The sequence below is a fragment of the Nuphar pumila genome, chromosome 6, assembly GCF_984573655.1.
Source record: "Nuphar pumila chromosome 6, dmNupPumi1.hap1.1, whole genome shotgun sequence".
Classification (NCBI taxonomy): Eukaryota; Viridiplantae; Streptophyta; class Magnoliopsida; order Nymphaeales; family Nymphaeaceae; genus Nuphar; species Nuphar pumila.
This window is the reverse complement of record NC_143254.1, coordinates 120329739-120350122: the sequence shown is the minus strand read 5'-3', so window position 1 is coordinate 120350122 and position 20384 is coordinate 120329739. Positions and strand designations below refer to the sequence as shown.

The 20384-nt window shown below is 36.6% G+C and overlaps 1 protein-coding gene and 1 long non-coding RNA gene across 2 annotated transcripts; both read right to left on the bottom strand.

Annotated features, from left to right (window-relative positions):
• Nucleotides 1-1032: 1032 nt before the first annotated feature.
• LOC149835948 (uncharacterized) lies at nt 1033-2606 on the bottom strand. The gene is made up of 3 exons (XR_016432666.1): nt 2499-2606; nt 2075-2220; nt 1033-1420 (listed from the first exon to the last, which is right to left on the bottom strand). It is a non-coding gene; the product is annotated as an uncharacterized LOC149835948 (long non-coding RNA).
• An 11-nt stretch (nt 2607-2617) lies between these two features.
• LOC149835947 (uncharacterized) lies at nt 2618-20130 on the bottom strand. The gene is made up of 9 exons (XM_090009680.1): nt 19858-20130; nt 19680-19778; nt 19390-19491; nt 19196-19278; nt 18988-19104; nt 3545-3647; nt 2959-3453; nt 2755-2760; nt 2618-2659 (listed from the first exon to the last, which is right to left on the bottom strand). The coding sequence occupies exons 1-9, from the start codon at nt 20128-20130 to the stop codon at nt 2618-2620; spliced, it is 1320 nt and encodes a 439-aa protein (XP_089865806.1).
• Between the last annotated feature and the right edge of the window lie 254 nt (nt 20131-20384).

The window sequence follows — 20384 nt, the reverse complement described above, 5'->3', positions numbered from 1 at the left end:
TATGCAATATTATTGTGTTCTTACTATGACTGACCCTTTTATAATAAACATTTAAGTAATGAATAACAAGCTGAAGCGATAGCGAGATGTTAAAAGCGGTATCGAGAACCAACTATTTTAGTCTTGAATTAAAAGAAAAAAGTCTATTAAAACTTGTTATTTTTATTGACAATATTGAAGGCCTTAGAGTCCAAGGTTTACAAACAATTCATTTAATTGATAAATTGTTTAATTTGATTTATGAATTACATGAACTCTTTTCTATCTTAGATTTTGGATTTTTTTATTGGACTGATCCACAATTTAGACCTAAACCCAAGTCCAATACAAGAAATGGTTACAGTCCTATATATTAAAGTACATGTAACCCACCCAAAATTCAAACTAAAACCAAAATGATTATTTTCATTGTATTATAAAGAGTTTAAAAAAAATAGCCATATTTTCAGCTTACAATTTTGGGGTGCTACATAGATTCAACCCTACCTTATCATATCTAGTTCAAATCAGAACTGGGATTCAGATTTACTGTTTGTATTTTTTATTCAGATTCAGATCTGGCCTGATTTAGCAAGCACTTAATCCATTTGCTCTCTTTTAAGAAAAGTAGCATCTTATTTTAGCCAGTCAACTTCATGTCCCAGCGTAGACATCAAATGGGGGGGAAAGATGATAACCTTATGCGTGTGGAATATAGCATGAAGGCTGAACATCATACGCAACTACGTGCTATCTTTGTAGCAGATTCAATTGCCTAATTTCTTTCTATCAAAAGCTAAACAAGCTATACACATCAGGAGGAAAAAAAAAGTTGACAGGCTACATGCTGATCAAATTCTTCACTCCCCTTCAAGCTTTGATGTTTATTTTGCCCGACAAAACCTTGAAAAGCTTTTTAATTCGAATATTATTAACGAGTGATATACTTGGTGATTTTTATATACAATGAGACTGACAGAGTGCACCTTTTGCTATATCCGTGTGATATACATATTAGAGTATCCCAAGTTAAGCACAGTTCCAGATATCTTATAGGCTAGACAAAAGCTGAAACAGAAGTATGTCAATTACAGAGTATAAGGAAAAAGTTAGAGAAAAGAGTTTCCTCCATCAGGCATAAATTGGTTGATTTTGATAGGGAGATCTCTGGATGCTTGTTTCTAGCGACTGGTCCCCATAGCAGCCATCACGAACTGTCCATCTGCCCATCTTCCAGTTCCTACCATGAACAGTTTTTCTTTTTCTTTTTTTTCAATGGAAACTCACTGTTTCCTGTATCAAAATTTCATGTTGCTCCATTTATGGTATATAGTTAGTAACTATAAATTGATAATCAGATAGTTTTCTTGGAGTGATTGAAGCTGTGTTATGCCTCAGCTGCAATAGCTAATGAGGTCCATTAAGATATTTTACATAGAACCTGGATCACGAAATGTCATGTGAGGATTTGGACAATAAAATGACAGCCAAACAAAAAGAGTGCATGTTCAAAATTCAGAGCTTAAAAATAATAATCCAGACATAATGCATGCATTTTGATGACTTGTGAGAGTGAGCATCAAACTTGAAGAGTTGGAGTAGGTTATGATATTAAAGTCAATGCCAAATACCAGCCTTCCCAGGCATTCAGTTGCTGTGACTCCATGTCTTGGAGAAATATGAACAATAAGTTCTGATAACTGCCAACTCAACCAACTGAAGACCTGGCCAAGCATCAAGTTAGGTGCAAATGCAACTCCCATTACTATGTTAAAGCCTTGCATCAGACAAAACCAACTGAGCTACGTTAACCAAACTCAAGTAACATCCTGATTCACAGATCCTCTAAGACATGTATCTAGTTGGAGGAGCGGCCCAATAGATATCAAGCCTAGGACCTGTCCCATCACATAGATTAAACATATTCAGGAATTAGGTTGGCACAGAGTGAACCACCTGACTCCCGATAGTTACATGCAGAAAGGTTCTTTAACTTGATTGAGTCACCAGTATACACATGATTGAATTTGTGTTGGGTAGCATGAGCCAAGTTGATCACCAGCAAGAACATTTTCAGTCACAGATTATGAAGTACCTTAACAATGTCTGAGGAGAAATCAGTCCTCTGATTTTGGAAAGGCATGCTCAATTTATAGAAAGCCATGAGACCGTCTGTTTTGCTTTAATGCGTTTATGCACCTCTTTTGAAGGTTTTGTCCAAAGAAACTGCTCCCCACCATCCTGTAAGCCCCCACAGAGTAATCCATTAATGAGGAAGCTTTCCAGTACGAACATATTTCACATGGATGCAGCTATAGAAGATAGGATATGCAGACTTCTGAAAGAGTTTCCCACCAAGAATAGCAAATACAGGAATACTATGTGAGAGTAAGGCTGGAGTATCGATGTGACAGGTATGAAGTCATGGCGATCTAAAAATTAAAGGTTCACCATACTACAGGAGAAAAGAAAATTAATGAAGCAAAAAGAAAATTAGTGAAGAGATTCAAAAAACCCACCAATGACTGGTTGTGACCCCCTTTCCAATCTGCAGCAACTGCAATCAACTGCCCCATGCCAGAAGGCTTCTTTAGAACTGTTTGACCTTGTCTGGGCCATTTTTCCACTGATCTGCTTACTACTTCAGATCCACAAAGCCCACCAGGATAACAATGCTCACCTGTAAATAAAGAGTAACAGAACAAGTTTCTAATTGCTCCTGTAAATTGAAAGGTTATGGTGAATGTTTGTAAAAGACAGACATCAATACTATACCTTTTCCTAATAGAACAGAATTCATATTATTGTTAGAATGGATAATTTTGATCCTAAAGAATCACCTGGGCTTGCAATAGAATTACAATGAGCTGTTGATTTGTCCCTCCCAGTCGGGACGAAATCATCATCCAAAGTAATCAATACACTATTGGATTTACTATGTTTTTGATAATCTGTACGACTTAAATCCAATGGCTCAACCAGAATAGGTTTTCTGTCCTCAATAATCTCCTCTAGCGTGCCCATGTGAGGAGCAGTTCGTTTAACTGCTGCCAATTGTTCAGGATTCTTGGAGTACAGCTGCATCTGGTTTTTTAAATCAGTTCTTGGTTTTTCATGCCTGACTGGAGAATGGCCATCAGTATCCATTTTAGTTGGAATTTTAACTTCTTCCATGTCAACATCAATTATCTCCCTTTTCAAAGTTTTCAGATTGGAAGCTTTTTGTTCTTTGGAAAGATCACCATTAGCATTGGCTGATGAATGATTTGGCAAAAAATGAGGGGAGCATGAGTCTGGAATAACATCAACAGAATCCTTTTTCACTTTTGTCTTGCAGTTGTTTAAGTTATTAAAGCAAAGTTTGACAGCATATTCATCAGCCTCTTTCACACAAACTCTCTTAGGCTCCTTCAAGTTCCTCGAGATTTCATTATCCTTATCTTCAACAGCTCCCTCCAGTTCCTTCAATCTTCCCTGATACAGTTCATGACACATGAAGATCTTCAAGGGAAGGAGAGGATGGTAGAGAGCATAAACAAATTAAGTGGTCAAAGAGACATCTTACTTTCAATTTTTCCATCTTTTTCACAGCCTTGGCAAGCTTCTTTTGAGAACTTTGCTCTTCTCTTCCTAGAAGGTCACATTGGGTCATTAGCTCTTTGTAACTCCTGTGTAAACACAAATGAAACAATATTTGGACACATTAACACATGCCAGATTAACAACTTCTCAAACCTTTGAGAGTGTCTGTCTGTGTGTGTGTGTGTGTATATGAGTACTTGCATAATATTAAAGGCAAGGACAGATAAAATGTTGGATAGCCGTACACTTCCAGTAAAATAGACTTAATGAACCAATCTTTTATGCTTTGGAATTGGAATATAGAGAAAGAAAACATTCTCCTAACACAGATAAAAATAAGGTCATCAAAAGTGTTGGGCATGATGAATCTCACCTGGAGTACTAAACTATCCTTATTTCCCTTGTCACAAAGTGATTAAAAGAAGGCACAAACACAAGCAAGTTGTCTCTAATGGACAAGATACATATGCCACAAAGGGCAAACATACTCACAAAGGAGAAGAGAGAGAGAGAGAGAGAGCATAAAATAAAAACAGATTTAATAATAAAATGCTTGAACACACATAGAGAAAAGTAGGGGAGAAGTCCCGTATTTATACACACTTTTGGGGACCAAAGGGAGCTCCCAAAAGAGACGTTGGGAGCTCCCCAAGGGTCACAAAAAGGAGGGTCCCAACAGCTCTTTTGGGAAGCCCCTTTATTACCCCTTAACTAATAAATAAAAAATAAAAAAAAAAAAAGATTACAAAAATATCCATAGTGGACATGCCTATTTACATGTTAACAAAAAGACTAAATTGCCCCTAGTGGGCATTACAAAAGGAAATACATAAAAAGTGTGTGAGAGAGATCCATATATATTTTAGCACCCTCCCTCAAAACGATGGTGAGATCATCGAGAGTTTGCTTAGGAGAAAGTATAAACGGGGGGATGGCAAAGCTTTGGTAAAAAAGTTTGCGAGCTGATATTCTGAAGTGACATATGGCAGTTGAATGGTGCCTCATAAAAATTCATCTCGCACATAATGATAGTCCATCTCGATGTGCTTTGTTTGTTCATGTAAAGTGTGATTGCTAACAATGTAGATAACACTTTTGTTGTCGCAACACAACTTCGAAAAAATAAAGATGATGACTCTCATATCTTTAAGCAAACTTCGCAACCAGACAAGTTCAGTTGTAGTTGTAGTCATTGTCCTATACTCAACTTTCGTGTACGACAATGACACATTTTGTTGTTTCTTACATCTCCAAGAAATTAATGATTCTCTAAAAAAACGCAATAACCTATGGTAGAAATACGATCATTGGGGTTACCACTTAAATCAAAGTCAATATAAGCAATTAAATTAAGAGACGAAGAAGCTGATAAGAATAACTCTTTTGTTATTGTTTCCTTCAAATATCCAATAATTCGCATGATAACAACTATGTGAATAGTAGCGAGAGCATTTTGGAATTGACTTGCGCTGTGAACGACATGAGCAATATTTGGCCTGATAATAGACAAATACGTAAGTGACTCAATCAATTGATGATAAGGAGTGAGATCTTCTAAAAGAGTTTCATCGTCGACTCTCATCTTAACATTGATTACTTTTGGAGTCTTCACTTTATTCTCGTCAGTTAAAACAAATTTGGCAATAATATCTTATGCAAGCTTTATCTGCGAAAGAACATATCTCCGAGGAGAATATGCAACTTCAATCCCTAAAAAATACCTTAGAAATCCAAGGTCAAACATATTAAAATTATTTTTAAGAACATTTTTAATAAACTCAATGCCCCTTTGAAAATTCTCAAAGATGATCATATCATCAACATATAATAATAAAATAGTTATGTGATTCCATGCATTCTTAACAAAAAGAACAATATAGTATAACAAAAAGTAAATCCACTATCAAGAACAACTTTACTATAACGATCATACCAAGCCTTTGTTAAAATGTATCTAATATATATATATATATATATATATATATATATATATATATATATATATATATATATATATATATATATACTGTATATTACATCAATACCCGATAGGGGTATTTTTGTAATTTCACATGGTTGTTTTAGAAAACAACTATTTTCGAATTTCATAAAATGTAATTTTCTTTTTTATTTTTTCGAATTCTTTTTTGTATTTTTTGAGGACTAAAAGGGGCTCCAACCATAGAGTTGTTGGAGCCCCCAACGGTCACAAATGTGACCGTTGGGGGCTCCCAACGACTCTATGGGAGCCCCCTTTTGGCTCTCCTTTTGAGGCCCCTTGGCCCTCCTTTTTCCTCCTCTCCCTCTTGTATAAATAGGGGTGAACCCCTTGTGTATTTTCATTCTTGAGAGCTTTCTCTCTTCTCAATAAGAGGCTTTGTATATTGTTGTCTTCTTAAAGGCTTATGCTTGTATTGTCCCTCTGTGGACTTGTGATATTGTCTTTTTTATTCATTGTTGTAAGTGCTTGTATGCACTCTTTATATTTCCGCAATATCTCGTTACATGGTATCAAAGCCACTCGATTCTTGAAGGAAAGGTGTGGTTCGTGTATCTCATATTTAGTGGACATCTTCTCACTTCTTGGCAACATCATGGAGACAAAGATTGACCTATCTTTCAAGCTCAATGGAAAGAATTATATGATGTGGGCATCGGCAATGAAAAATAATCTCAAAGGAAAGAAGCTTTGGGGTTTTGTCATGGGGACCGTTCCGGAACCAAAGCTTATGCTCACGAAGATGGAAGAAGGTCAAGAAAAGGCTCTTGAGGGAGATGCTCGCCTCAAGGCCATTGAAAGTCATCAAAAGGAAGTGGAAGATTGGGAAAGCAATCACGCAAAAATCCTTGCGTGGTTTATGAACAATGTGTAGCTTAAGGTATGTGCTAATATAGCTAAATTTCGTAGAGCCAATGAGGTTTGGTCCTTTATGAGGGGTATATATACCCAAAAGGATCTTGCAAGAGCATACTTCTTGCAAGAAAAGATTAGAACCACCAAGCAAGGTGATTCTAGCATTCAAGACTATTATAGTGCCCTAAACCCACTATGGGATGAATTGGCTCTCTTGGAGCCAAAATGGGTTTCTATGGAAAATATTGATTTAAGGCAAAAACAAATGGAACAAGAGCGATTGTTTCAATTTCTTTTTGGGCTACGTCCCGAATTTGAGCAAGTGAGATCTTCACTTCTCCATAGATCTATTTTTCCTCCTATTGAGGATGTTATTGCCGAAATCACTCAAGATGAGACAAGGCTTGGCATGAGTAAGCATGTTGATGAAGTCCTTGCCGTATCAAAACCGGGTAACAATGTTAGAACCTATAAGCCTCCTCATTTTGGGAAACAAGGAAACTACAATGGAGGAAGAAAAATGATTGTTTGTCATTATTGCAATGAGCCGAGTCACATTAGACCCGCTTGTCCAAAGCTTATTGGAACCTTCAAGCCTAAAGTGGCCTCTCTTGAAGAAAGCACCACCAAGGAAGATGAAGGCAAGAACAATGACATTAAAGAAACTCTTGGACAAATATCTATGACTCTCCAACAAATGCTAAAAGTTTCTTCCTCCACATCGGGTGCGGCTATTGCTTCATCATCATCACCCGGTACGTATTCTTGGATCCTTGACCTTGGAGCTTCTTTTCATATGACCCCTCATGAAAATGCACTTAGTGATGTTTGCACCAATTCAAGGGACTCTTGTGTCTCTACGGCCGATGGAACTTTTTTGAAAATTTCAAGTATTGGCTCTTTTAAAGATTCACAAAATTTTTGTGTTCCAAAAGTAAGAGTTGTTCCCAAACTAAATTTAAACCTATTTTCGGTTTCTCAAATTTCCGACCATGGATGTGAAATATCTTTCTCATCTAATGGTTGCTTTGTGCAGGATCTCCGGTCCGGAAAGCGGATTGGGCAAGGCCATAGAAAGGGAGACATCTATTATATGGACCATCTTGATCTCCCTACAAACTTTTTTTGTTCTTATGTCCAAGAAAAAAATATGGAAACTTGGCATAAAAGACTTGGTCATCCAAGTTATTCCAAAATGGATCTCTTTCCTTTTGGAAACAAATTTTGTAAGGAAAAAAAAATTAATTGCAAAGATTGCATTTTTGGAAAAATGAAGTCTATTCTATTTCCAACTAGAACTTTTCTCTCATCAAGGCCTTTTGAATTGGTGCATTCGGATGTTTGGGGGCCTTCTCCAGTTATGTCTAAAGGGGGCTATTCATATTATGTTACGTTTATTGATGACTTTACTCGGTATGTTTGGGTTTATTTCCTTAGTCATAAGTCAGAAGTATTTACTTTCTTTAAAGACTTTCATAAAAAGGTTCAAAATCAATTTCAAAGTAACATATCTATTTTAAGATCCGATTCTGGTGGCGAATACTTATCTTACGAATTCCAAAGCTATTTAACCCAAAATGACATTTGCCATCAAAAGTCATGTCCTAGGACTCCTCAACAAAATGGCCTAGCGGAAAGAAAACATAGGCACATTATAGAAACCGCTAGAACATTACTTGTTTCTAGGAATATTCCAAAGAAGTTTTGGGCCGAAGTTGTTCTAACCTCAACCTATCTAATCAATAGAATGCCCTCTTTTAAGTTAAAAAATGCTTCTCCCTATGAAAAACTCTTTAAATTTTCACCTGATTTCAATCGTCTTTGTATTTTTTGTTGCAAATGTTTTGTCCTACTACATAAAAGGGATAAGTTATCTCCAAAAGCTATTGAATGTGTTTTTTGGGGATATGGTGAAAATAAAAAAGGGTATAGATGTTATGATTTTAAGAATGATAAACTATATATTTCAAAAGATGTAACATTTCTAGAAGAAGAAAATGGTTTTGATAAAATAGAGGAAACAAATGAAATTGATTATGTATTCTTATATGATCTTATTGATGACATACAAGAAAATTTTCTTGAAAACATAGACGATACTCGTGAGGTATCCCCTTCTTGACATAACACTCGCAAATGATAGTAATTCAAATATAAATGTTCATGATAGTGATACCAATATAAATGTTTACTCAAGAAGAAATCAAGAAAATTCTATTAGTGCCCTCGAAAAATACTCTCAAATTTCTAAATCCACTGAGGAACCACAAGTTAGGCATTCTTCTAGAATATCAATACCCCCAAATAGGTTTGTATCCTATGATTCCTTAACTCCCAACTATAGAGCATGTCTAATAACCCTTCATTCTTATTTTGAACCGGCCCACTATAATCAAGCTAAATCCATACCTCATTGGGTTGAAGCAATGCAAGTTGAACTAAATGCTTTAAAAAAGGCCAATACTTGGGAAATAGTTAATCTACCCTCACACAAAAAACCTATTGGTTGTTGCTGGGTCTTCAAAGTTAAAACTAAAAGCGATGGCTTTTTAGAACGATATAAAGCTAGATTAGTTGCTAAGGGATACTCTCAAGAATATGGCATTGATTACGAAGAAACATTCACTCTCGTAGCTCGAATGACTAGTGTCAGGACCTTAATAGCTGTCGCATCAACCAAAAAATGGCCTATTTATCAACTTGACGTAAAAAATGCCTTTTTAAATGGAAGTTTAAGTGAAGAAGTTTATATGGATCCGCCACCCAGAATAAATATTAAGCAAGGTCAAACACTTCGGCTTTTGAAGGTCTTGTATGGTCTTAAACAAGCCCCTAAGGCTTTGTATGATCGTTTCAGTGATATCATGATAAAGTTAGGATTTCACTCTTGTTATACTGACACTGCTCTTTTTGTTAAACATGCAGGTTCTAGTATCGTAATTTTGTTGCTTTATGTTGATGATATGATTATCACTGGGAATGATCAAAGTAGTATTATCAATGTTAAAAATATGTTAAAAGATAATTTTGATATGTCTGACTTAGGTTTTCTCAGATATTTTCTTGGCATTGAGGTTGCATATTCCCCTAGAGGATATATTTTGTCACAAATGAAGCTTGCTGCAGATATATGTTCTAAGTCTGGGATTTCTGATGATAAGAAAGTAGAGACTCCCGAGGTTATTAATGCCAAATTGCGGTTGGAGGATGGGGTTCTTCTGGAAGATCCCACCCATTACAGACAACTCATTGGATCTCTTACCTATTTAACCATCACCAGACCAGATATCACTCATGCGGTTCACTCAGTTAGCCAATTTCAGCATGCTCCTACAACTGTGCATATGAGTGTTGTTCTCCGAATCATCCGATACATTCGGAATACTATCAATAAAGGGCTATTTCTATCCTCCTCTTCTTCCTTAAATCTTCTTGCTTATACTGATGCGGATTGGGGAGGTAATCCCAATGATCGAGTCTCAACTACTGGTTTTTGTGTCTTTTTAGGGGACTCTTTGATTGTCTGGCGATGCAAGAAGCAGCAGAAAGTTTCACTATCATCCACTGAAGCTGAGTATCGGGCTATGGCAACCACGACAACGGAACTTGTATGGCTTCGCAGTTTGCTTAAAGATATGGGAGTTGATATTACTGAAGCCTCAAAGCTATGTTGCGACAACAAGAGTGTCATCTATATTGCGAGCAATCATACTTTTCATGAACGTACAAAACATATCGAAATGGATTGCCACTATGTTCCTGACGAATTCTTACGAGGAACTATTGCTCTGCCATATGTCACTTCAGAATATCAGTTAGCGGACTTCTTCACTAAAGCTCTTCCGGCTTCTCGCTTCATGTTTCTTCTTGGCAAACTTTCCGTCATTTCCCCGTAAAGTTTGAGGGGGGGTGTTAAAATGTATCTAATATATATATATATATATATTGTATATTACATCAATACCCGATAGGGGTATTTTTGTAATTTCACATAATTGTTTTAGAAAACAACTATTTTCGAATTTCATAAAATGTAATTTTCTTTTTTTATTTTTTCGAATTCTTTTTTGTATTTTTTGAGGACTAAAAGGGGCTCCAACCATAGAGTCGTTGGAGCCCCCAACGGTCACAAATGTGACCGTTGGGGGCTCCCAACGACTCTATGGGAGCCCCCTTTTGGCTCTCCTTTTGAGGCCCCTTGGCCCTCCTTTTTCCTCCTCTCCCTCTTGTATAAATAGGGGTGAACCTCTTGTGTATTTTCATTCTTGAGAGCTTTCTCTCTTCTCAATAAGAGGCTTTGTATATTGTTGCCTTCTTAAAGGCTTGTGCTTGTATTGTCCCTTTGTGAACTTGTGATATTGTCTTTTTTATTCATTGTTGTAAGTGCTTGTATGCACTCTTTATATTTCCGCAATATCTCGTTACAACCTTTAGAGCTTGTTTAAGACCATAAAGAACTTTATTAAGTTTAAGAATTTTTTTTCTTCTCAATCTCAAAATACGACGAAATATCCATATAGACTTCTTCACAAAGGTCCTCATTTAAAAAGGTATTTTTGACGTCTAATTGATAAATAGGCCATTATTTAATAGATACTAAAGCTATTAAAGTTTTATCACTAGTCATTCTAGCAACCCGAGCAAAGGTTTCCTCGTAATCAATTTCATGTTCTTGTACATACCCTTTAGCAACTAACCTAGCTTTATATCTTTCTAATGACCCATCACTTTTAGTTTTGACTTTATAAACCTACTGCACCCAATAGCCCTTTTTCCTAAAGGGCTACTTACAATTCTCCAAGTGTTAGCTTTATCGAGTGAATCTAATTCATTTTTTATAGCATCAATCCAATGTGGATGTTGCTTAACTTCGTTAAAGTTGAAAGGCTCATGATAGGAATGGATCATCATTAGACACGTACTATAATTTGGGAAAAATGAATCATATGACACAAATTTTTGAGGAGGTCTAATACTCCTAGAAGATCACGTAGGTAGGAATTCTTTTACTCGGTCCTCTAAAGGAATGTTTTGTGAATATATGTCAAAAGCATTTTGATGCTCATTTCCCTCTCGCTGAATATACGCATGGATATCATTGAGATTTTCATTGAGAGAATCATCATTTTGATGAGAATTGTCATCACAAACATTATCGCAAATAGTATCTTTAGACTCATTTCTAAGTAAGTCAAAGAGAAAAGAATAGTCAATATCTTCCTTGGGTTTTTATGGTTCAAATCTACTTCGTTCTTCAAGAAAAATCATATTTCTTGAAATATAAAGTTTGTTATTTTTAACATCATAACACCTATATCCCTTTGATTTTCACCATAGCCAATAAAAGCACATTCAAGAGTTTTTGGTGAAAGTTTATCTTGTCATTGAAAAAGAACAAAGCATTTACAACAAAAAATTCTTAATCTTTTGAAATCCGGATATATTTTGAACAAATTTTCAAAGGGAGAAACATTATTTAAAGTTGAGGATGGCATCTTATTTATGAGATAAATTGCAGAAAGAATGGCTACGGCCCAAAAATTCTTTGAAACATTTTTAGAAATAAGAAGAGTTCTTGTTGTTTTGATAAGATGCCCATGTTTTCTTTCAACAAGTCCATTTTGTTGAGGAGTTTTAGGACAAGATCCTTGATGAATAATGTCATTTTGTTTAAGATAATTTTGAAATTCATTTGGCATGTATTCCCCTCCGGAATCATATCTAAAAATTGTTACATTATTTTGAAATTGATTTTGAATAAGGATACGAAATTCTTCAAAAATGAAAAAAAAAACATCAAATTTATTCTTAATAAAATAAACTCAAGTGTATCTAGTGAAATCATCAAATAAAAACAATATAAATATCCTCTTTTAGACATAACGGGTGTCGATCACCATACATCCGAAGGAACTAATTCATATGGTCTCTTAAAAATAAAGTTGCTATGTTGATAAGGAAGAAAATGCATTTTTCCAATAATGCAATCATTGCATGTAATTTTCTTTTTCATTACAATTTTTTTTTCAAAAAAAAAAAAGATATAACTTAGCAACACTAGGATGACCAAGCTTTTTGTGCCAAGTGACAACATCTTTAGATTGGACATGATTACAAAATGATTTGGATGGTAATGACAAAAAAATCATATAATATAGGTCTTCTCTTCTATAGCCTTGCTCAATCTGCATCCCGAACCAGAGATCCTACACATAGCAATTGGTAGGTGAAAAAAAGACGCTACATTCAAAATCAGTTATTTGATAAACGGAAAAAAGATTGGAATAATTCTAATTTTTGGAACATAAAATTCTTTGTCTTTACTTAAAAGCTTCTTAAGGTTTTTGATTCATTTAACAATTAAAGATATTCCATCGAACATGAAAACAAATGATTTAAAAGAGTTAAGACTTGGTTTGGATAAAAGAGATGCATTTGGAGTCACATGAAAGGAGACACCAGATGGTAGCACCAGAGGTGAAATAGTTGTTTCTCATAAATTATTTGAGAATTTTCGTAAGTTGAGTAATGGAGTCTTTTATGTCTCCATCTCTTTTTTATTCTTCACTTGAATTGTTTGGACTATATCCAACGGAAGCCACCTTCTTTTTAAGCTTAGGACAATTGGGTCTAAGATGTCCCAGCTCATTACAATGGTGACAAACAATTTTTCTTTCTCCACCATAGTTATTTTTCCAAAAGTGGGTGGTTGGGAGGGGGGGGGGGTATATGTCCTCATGTTATTTCCCGGTTTAGATACCACATGGATTTCATCAATGTCTTTTTTTAAAAGCCAAGCGAGTTTCTTCTTGGCATAGATCGACAAAAACTTCACTAAGAGGAGTAGACGTCCTATGAAGAAGGGATCCTCTTAATTATTCAAATTTAGGTCGAAGCCTATGAATGAATTGGAAAAATCTTTCTCACTCCATTTGCTCTTGCTTCATGACAATAGCATTTCTTTCCTATTGTGGTTCAAGGAGAGCAAGCTCATCCCATAGAGGAGATAAAATACTATAATAGTCTCTAATGCTCATATCCCCTTTCTTGGTTCCTCTTATATCCCCTTGCATGGTTCCTCTTACTTTTTCTTGTAAAAAAAAATGCCTAACAAGGTCATTTTGAGTATACCTTTCATGAAGAACCATACATTATTTGCTTTCTTAAATTTGGCTAGATTAGCACAAAATTTGAGCTCCACATTATTCATAAACCATGACAATATTTTGGCATGCTCACTTTCTCAATCTTCAACTTTGGATTGGTATTCTTCAATATCTTTGGCTTTTTATTCATCATCCAAAGTTTTTTCTTCATTTTCTTCATTCTTGGTGAGCTTTAGTTGTGGTTCCGGAGCGGTGCCTCATACATATCCCCAAAGTTTCTTGCCTTTGAGCTTGTTTTCTATAAGAGTCACCCATATTCTATAGTTGGTCTCATTCAATTTGAATGAGAGGTCAATCTTTGCATCTTTGTTAGCCATTGTAGAAGAATTAAAGAAGAAAAAGAGTATGAAGCTTAGACACTCTCAAATATAAAAGAAAGAAGTCTCAAGAGTGTTCAAACACCTAGGGGCTCTGATACCATGTAATGAAATACAAGTGCCAAGAATAATGTCACAAAGTGACTAAAAGAAGGCACAAACACATAAGCAAGTTGTCTCTAATGGACAAGATACAATATGCCACAAAGGGAAAACACCAAATGCACTTCCAAAGGAGAAGAGAAAGAGAACTTAAAATAAAAGCAGATTTATTAATAAAATGCTTGAACAAGCGTAGAGAAAAGTAAGGGAGAAGTCCACTATTTATACAGTTTTAGGACCAAAGGGAGCTCCCAAAAGAGACGTTGGGGAGGGTCCCAACAGCTCTTTTGGGAGACCCCTTTATTACCCTTTAAACTAATAAATAAAAAATCAGAAAAACAAAAATAAAGGATTACAAAAATATCCCTAGTGGACATGCCTATTTACATGTTAACAAAAAGACTAAATTGCCTCTAGTGGGCATTACAAAAGGAAATACCTAAAAATTATACATATATAGATAGATAGATAGATAGAGATATATATCATAAATAAATGATGTATATATATGTAAACACACACATATATGTGAGATCCATATATATTAACACTCTATCTCTCTCATCTACAAAGAAAATCCAAGAATGGAAAATCATTTTTCTTCTTTTATACCATTGTGAGTTATGTTACTTGTACGCTGATAGGAGTGTCAATGTGGGACATGAGTACTAAATGCCACACATGTAGAGCTTTAAAAAATTAGACACACAAACATGCATAACTAAGAAAGAAGGCTATGCCCTTTCATTTCATTATCAGAGAGAGAGAGAGAGAAACAAGAAAAAGAAAATAAAGGCCACCAATTCTCAACTAAAGGCCCAAGTGACCTCATATTTATGACATCAAGAGATGTGTATATATATAATGCTACAATCTATTGTAACTACAATCTAGTCAGAATCTCATAATGCAAGTCGTTTTGACTACATAGGATCATCCCCCTGGAGTTCTGAATTTCATAATGTTAGTGTGAATCAATCCCTAGATCATGTTTTTGCATTGGTAAAAAAACCTATACACACGGATTCCAGCGATCCAAAAGTTTGTTCCTACTAAATGGAGCGTGTAGATCACATCTATGAGGTTAGATCAGAGTTACTAGAAGCTTCTTAGATAGGTGAAAAGCATGCTTCCCAGAAGCTCACTTCTCACGTGCAATATTTCTCGCTTCCCAAACTTGATGGGAATCTTGTTTCTCCCACATTTCTCTTATACTCCTGACATGCTTCATGCATGTTTCCTTTGAACTTCTCTCATACTTCTTTTCACATTTTCCATGTAATTCCTCTCCTGCTTCCCACTCATTTCCCATGTATTTGCTCTTAATTCATAACCATCATTTTTAAATTTTGAGAAAATTTAATTCTTACAATAATAAAAAAACATGAAATTTAAGAATAATCATTTTTTTTCATTTGCTTCGCATTCAATTTCCGTTTTGCATCCCATTTGATTATCATATCACTTCTTTTAAGATTCTTGTTTCGCTTTCAAATCAATTCATCACTTCTCGCTTCCTATAAATTTTAAAATGTTTCACTTCTTACTTATGCTCTATGTCACAGGGATTCGGCTAGCAGGGTGCTGCACCCACGTCGACGCGACTCGACGCGGGTGCGGGTGCGGCACCGGGTGCGGTCAACCCGATCCTGGGTGCGTTGATCGCACCCAAGATCATTTAGGTCCATTTTTTTTGGATTTTTTTTTAAAAAAAATTTGCCCTATGCTGCGAATTTTTTTAAAAAAAAAAATCTATTGACAGCAGCTGTCAGCTGCTCGATTTTTTTTTAAAAAAGCAGCTTTGTCAGCTGGATGACAGCAGCAACTGTTAGTTGCTCGATTTTTTTTTTAAAAAGCAGCTCTGTCAGCTGGCTGACAGTAGCTGCTGTCAGCTGGCTGACAGTAGCTGTTGTCAGCTGCTCGATTTTTTTTTAAAAGCAGCCGTCTGTCAGCCAGCTGACAGAGCTGCTTTTTTAAAAAAAAATTGAGCCGCACCCCCTATATATATATATATATATATATATATATATATATATATATATATATATATATATATATATATATATATATATATATATATATATATATATATATTGACATTTTTGCCCCTGCCGCACCCCCGCACCCGGGTTTTTTGGAAGTGCCGAATCCCCGCACCCGCGCCCGCACCCGCACCCATGTGACATAGCTTATGCTTCTTGTATCATTTTCTACTTCTGCTTCCTAATTGACAACCTTGGGTTAGATTTACCCAAAAAAAATTACGCTAAGTCGATTATAGGTACAATCAGTTATAGCATATAATATATATCTATACGAGTCACTAGAATATGAGAACTACCGTGCGAACCACAATTTTCATGGATTTTTTGTTCTTTTCTCTTAAATCTAATTGTACATATGTGATCTACATGCTTGGTTTTATAAAGACCAACTCTTGAATCATTCGACTATGATACATAAACAAGATTTTCAAGGCTTTAAAATCAATAGCTCATAATCTTCATAAATATCCAAGCATCAAAAATTTGTCTTTTTACATTGAAAATACACAATCCAACAATTGATTCCTAGCAAATTCACCATGTCGAACACATCTACATAGTCAGATTTATAAAAAAAGTGCTAAGTGAAAATTCGTTGTATAATAAATAAAAATGAGAGATAAGAAAATTATAAAATCTTTGAAGTTCAGATGAAAATTTGTTAGGCGCTTTAAAAAAAAAATCTCAAAAGGCTACTTGGTGTTAGATGTCATTTTTATTCACTATATAGTTGATATTGAAATGTCACATGCTTATCTTTTAAGTGTTCACACCACACCATGGAGTTTCCAACATTTGAGTCATTTGACACATTTCTCCCAACATATCCAAAAGTATTAAATACATTGAAGTTAGAAAATAGTCATTCTCGAGCCGCATCAACAAGCATCAGTATCAATGTTGGCGTCGAACATAACTGGCATTATTGTGGTTTGCCTAGAGTAGGGAATGATAGAGTAAGAGCAAGCTCAAATCCTGATAGTGAAATGCACCAACATGGAGCCCAGTTCGGCTAATTGGGGTTTATGGATCATTTTGAGTAAAAGGGGTCATGGGACATTACTTGTTAAAAGCAGTTTAGTGTAAGCAAATTGGGCTATACTAGAGTCTAGATCTTTGGCAAGATCCGTTATGTATTGAGTTAGGACCGAATAGAAGATCTATTCCACACTTGGATTATAGGTCAGATCCAATACAATGGGCAGGTCCATTTGGAACCCGATCTAGATCACCAAGGGCCAACTATGGGGGCATATGCATTGGGGAATTATAGAGGCACCTTGGGAACCCAAGTGATACTTGGGAATCTCAAATGAGGTGCATGGGTTATTCATGCACCTTGCAGGCCCAAGTGGTTGTTGAGAGGTTGTACCGCTTGTCTGGCTTAGGCCTAATTTTAAGCTAAGAGGTTGCTTGGGGCCCAAGTCTAATTGGCATATAAAAGTGTCTTAGACCTTCATATAAAGTGTAGATTGAAATTTTGAATGGAATAGGAGGGTGGCCCCCTCTAAGGGCATCTCTCTCTCTCTCTCTCTCTCTCTCTCTCTCTCTCTCTCTCTCTCTCTCTCTCTCTCTCTCTCTCTCTCTCTCTCTCTCTCACACACACACACACACACACACACACCACTCATCCCTCATTCTCCCTCTCTAGCCTACCTCCCCATCGCTGACGTGCCCACCCTGCTCATCCCTTAGCACTCACCCTACTCATGTAGCCTTCATTCTCACCTAACCGACTAACTCACCCATCTTCCCCTCCTTCGCTCTTCCCCCTTGGCATGCATTCAAACAGCTCAGAACACCCTTTGCAGGGCTTCTTCCTATTGTATTGCCCCTTGGGAGCACAAATGGTAGATCGTGCGCATGAGCCGACTAAACATTTAGCACCAACTTTGTAGCGACCATTTAGAGTTGTTAAAGCACCCATCTTGAGCTCATGAGTTGATGATAGCTGAGGGATAGTGTGCTACCAACAGATCGTGTGGACTGAGTTGCAATTGGATCCGGTGTCCAAAATGGCCTTGAACGAGGATCGCATCTATAAAATTGGATGTGAACCTCTTCATCATGGGCACGGTTAGCCTTGCTTTCCTAGTGATCCTAGACATGAGCAAGCACAAGAAGAGGGGACGCTTAGAGACACAGATATGTTGCACTTCTAAGAGTGTCCAAGTAAGATAGATTTGTGTGCCTTGTGAATGATGCTTCATTGATATCATCATCTTCTTGTTTTTCCATTGTATAAAAAAGTCTCTCTTGGTAATAAGGTCTCCATTCATTCTAAGAACTTTGCATCTTTGTGAGATGGACATACGCAGCACAACATAGTACTAGAGCTTAGAAGCATGCTCCTGATACTGATGTCACTTTTTAAGTATTCAGCTTCTCCTGCATTGTTTATATCTCATGGTCTCCTATAAACATACCATATGCTAATCAATGCTGGTTAATGATAATTGGGTGGATAGATTGAAGGCCTAATACAGGATTGTAGGTTAAATATATCTGCACCTCTGGTTCTAGAAATGTCTAGTCTCCAAGCTTTAGGCAACTCAAACATTCAAAGTTTCAAACACAAACACAAGATTTTGAATGAATAATGGCTATATTGTTTATTTCTCAGCAACTCAATAATGCATGTAAATCACAATGAATAAAAGCATCTTTGTGTTGACATTGATTCATTCTCCAGAGCTGAGAATCATGGCCAAGAAAATCGATTTGTGATTTATTTGAAGGCCAGTCAATCAAAAATCACCTGAGCAGTTTTGCAGAAATTTGTAGTTTCAGTAAATCAACTCTCATTGCTCACATCAATCTAACAGCATCAAAGATGATACAATACCTCATGGTATCAATGAGGAAATCATACTAGGAAAATAACCAGAAATAAGATTCTATCTTGCCTATAAAATGCCAAATAAAAGTAACCAAAAGCTTACCAATTGCGGAGGATTAAAGACTTTCTCAATGTATCTATAACATCCTCGCTATCCTTTGCATGGCCAACGGATGCTAGCCTAGTTATCTCTGATTCATCTAGATCCAAATTGGACACCCTGTATTGATAAGAAAAACAAGACGCACTAATGTAAACAAAGCAAATCCATGGTATGCAATTCCTATTCCATAAACAAGAATTTCCATTACAATTTATGTGCAGCAAGGTCCTTCTCTAGTGTCAAAATCTTCTCCTGTAATTTGGAACGCTCAGCGTTTAACTGTGCTAGTTCCTGCTGCATATAACTGAAAATGATTATACTCGATTGCGTAATGTAGCATGTTCTGTTTTAAGTTACTAAATAATCCAGCAATATACTCGTTTACACAACATAAATCACCACCTCCATCTTTTTTTTGAGCGTCTGCTGAAGTGCAGCATTCTCTCTTAGAGCTTCCACCTTCGTAGCCTCTTCTTTTACTACCCGATCATTGGCAATGGATAGCTACAATACAATTAGTTGCTTAAAAATTTGTTCACATCAGTGAATGATAACAAACACTCGCACAGAAGAAATCCGGTCACGATTTCCCCATTTCCGATCATTGCTGAAACCCCCAAAACCCAAACTCAAGAATTCTCGGGCGTGAAGCAAGATTCACATTCTATGGACAAAGAAAAGGACAGGAGTACCTCTTCCATCAGCTCCCTCCGATGCTGCTGTTGCTGCTCAAGTGCCAGACTCACCGAGGCGAGCTTTTCCCCCAGTTTCCCCAACTCGCCTCGCAACACCTTCAATCAAAGACCGTAGAAAATAAGATGTTACATGGCATTTTGCAATGAGGGTATAAATGAATCGATCTAATCCTACCACGACACTATCCTGGTAAGCATCAGAAGGGGGAGATATCTCCGGTGAGAATATGGGTTCGCCAATCAACTGGAAATACAAGCGATTGACGTTCTTCTGAGAGAATTTCTGCTTGCATACTGGGCAGGCGTTCTTCTTCCCCGAAGGGCAGGACTCGAGCTGTTGCTGCAAGCTTGGGTAGAGAAACAGAGGATTAGAAACTCGGTAACTGGATAAACGAACGACTGAATGGAGGGTGGGGGTGGAGAGAGCACCAGAGTTCGTGAAATACATGGCCGCAAACGGAGATGGATTGGAGGTCTTCGATGATGGGGTTGAGACCTTCGAAGCAGATGATGCAGATGGTCTTCGCGAATCGGTTGCTCTCATTCGGATGATGGTCTCGTTCCATCGTCTACCAAGACATGCAGACACACACATACAGAGAGAGAGAGAGAGAGAGAGAGAGAGAGAGAGAGAGGGTTAAGCAAAGGAGAGGAGATACGGGCGATGTGTTTTATTGTATCTTTCGGGGTTTTTATGTGTGT

Coding starts and splice junctions, on each gene's coding strand:
- LOC149835947 (XM_090009680.1), bottom strand. CDS start 20,130: ATGTATTTCACGAACTCTGGTGCTCTCTCCACCCCCACCCTCCATTCA. Junction 19,492..19,679: donor GGAGGGAGCTGATGGAAGAG/GTACTCCTGTCC, acceptor ATTGTATTGTAG/CTATCCATTGCCAATGATCG. Junction 3,454..3,544: donor AAAAGATGGAAAAATTGAAA/GTAAGATGTCTC, acceptor GAACTGTATCAG/GGAAGATTGAAGGAACTGGA.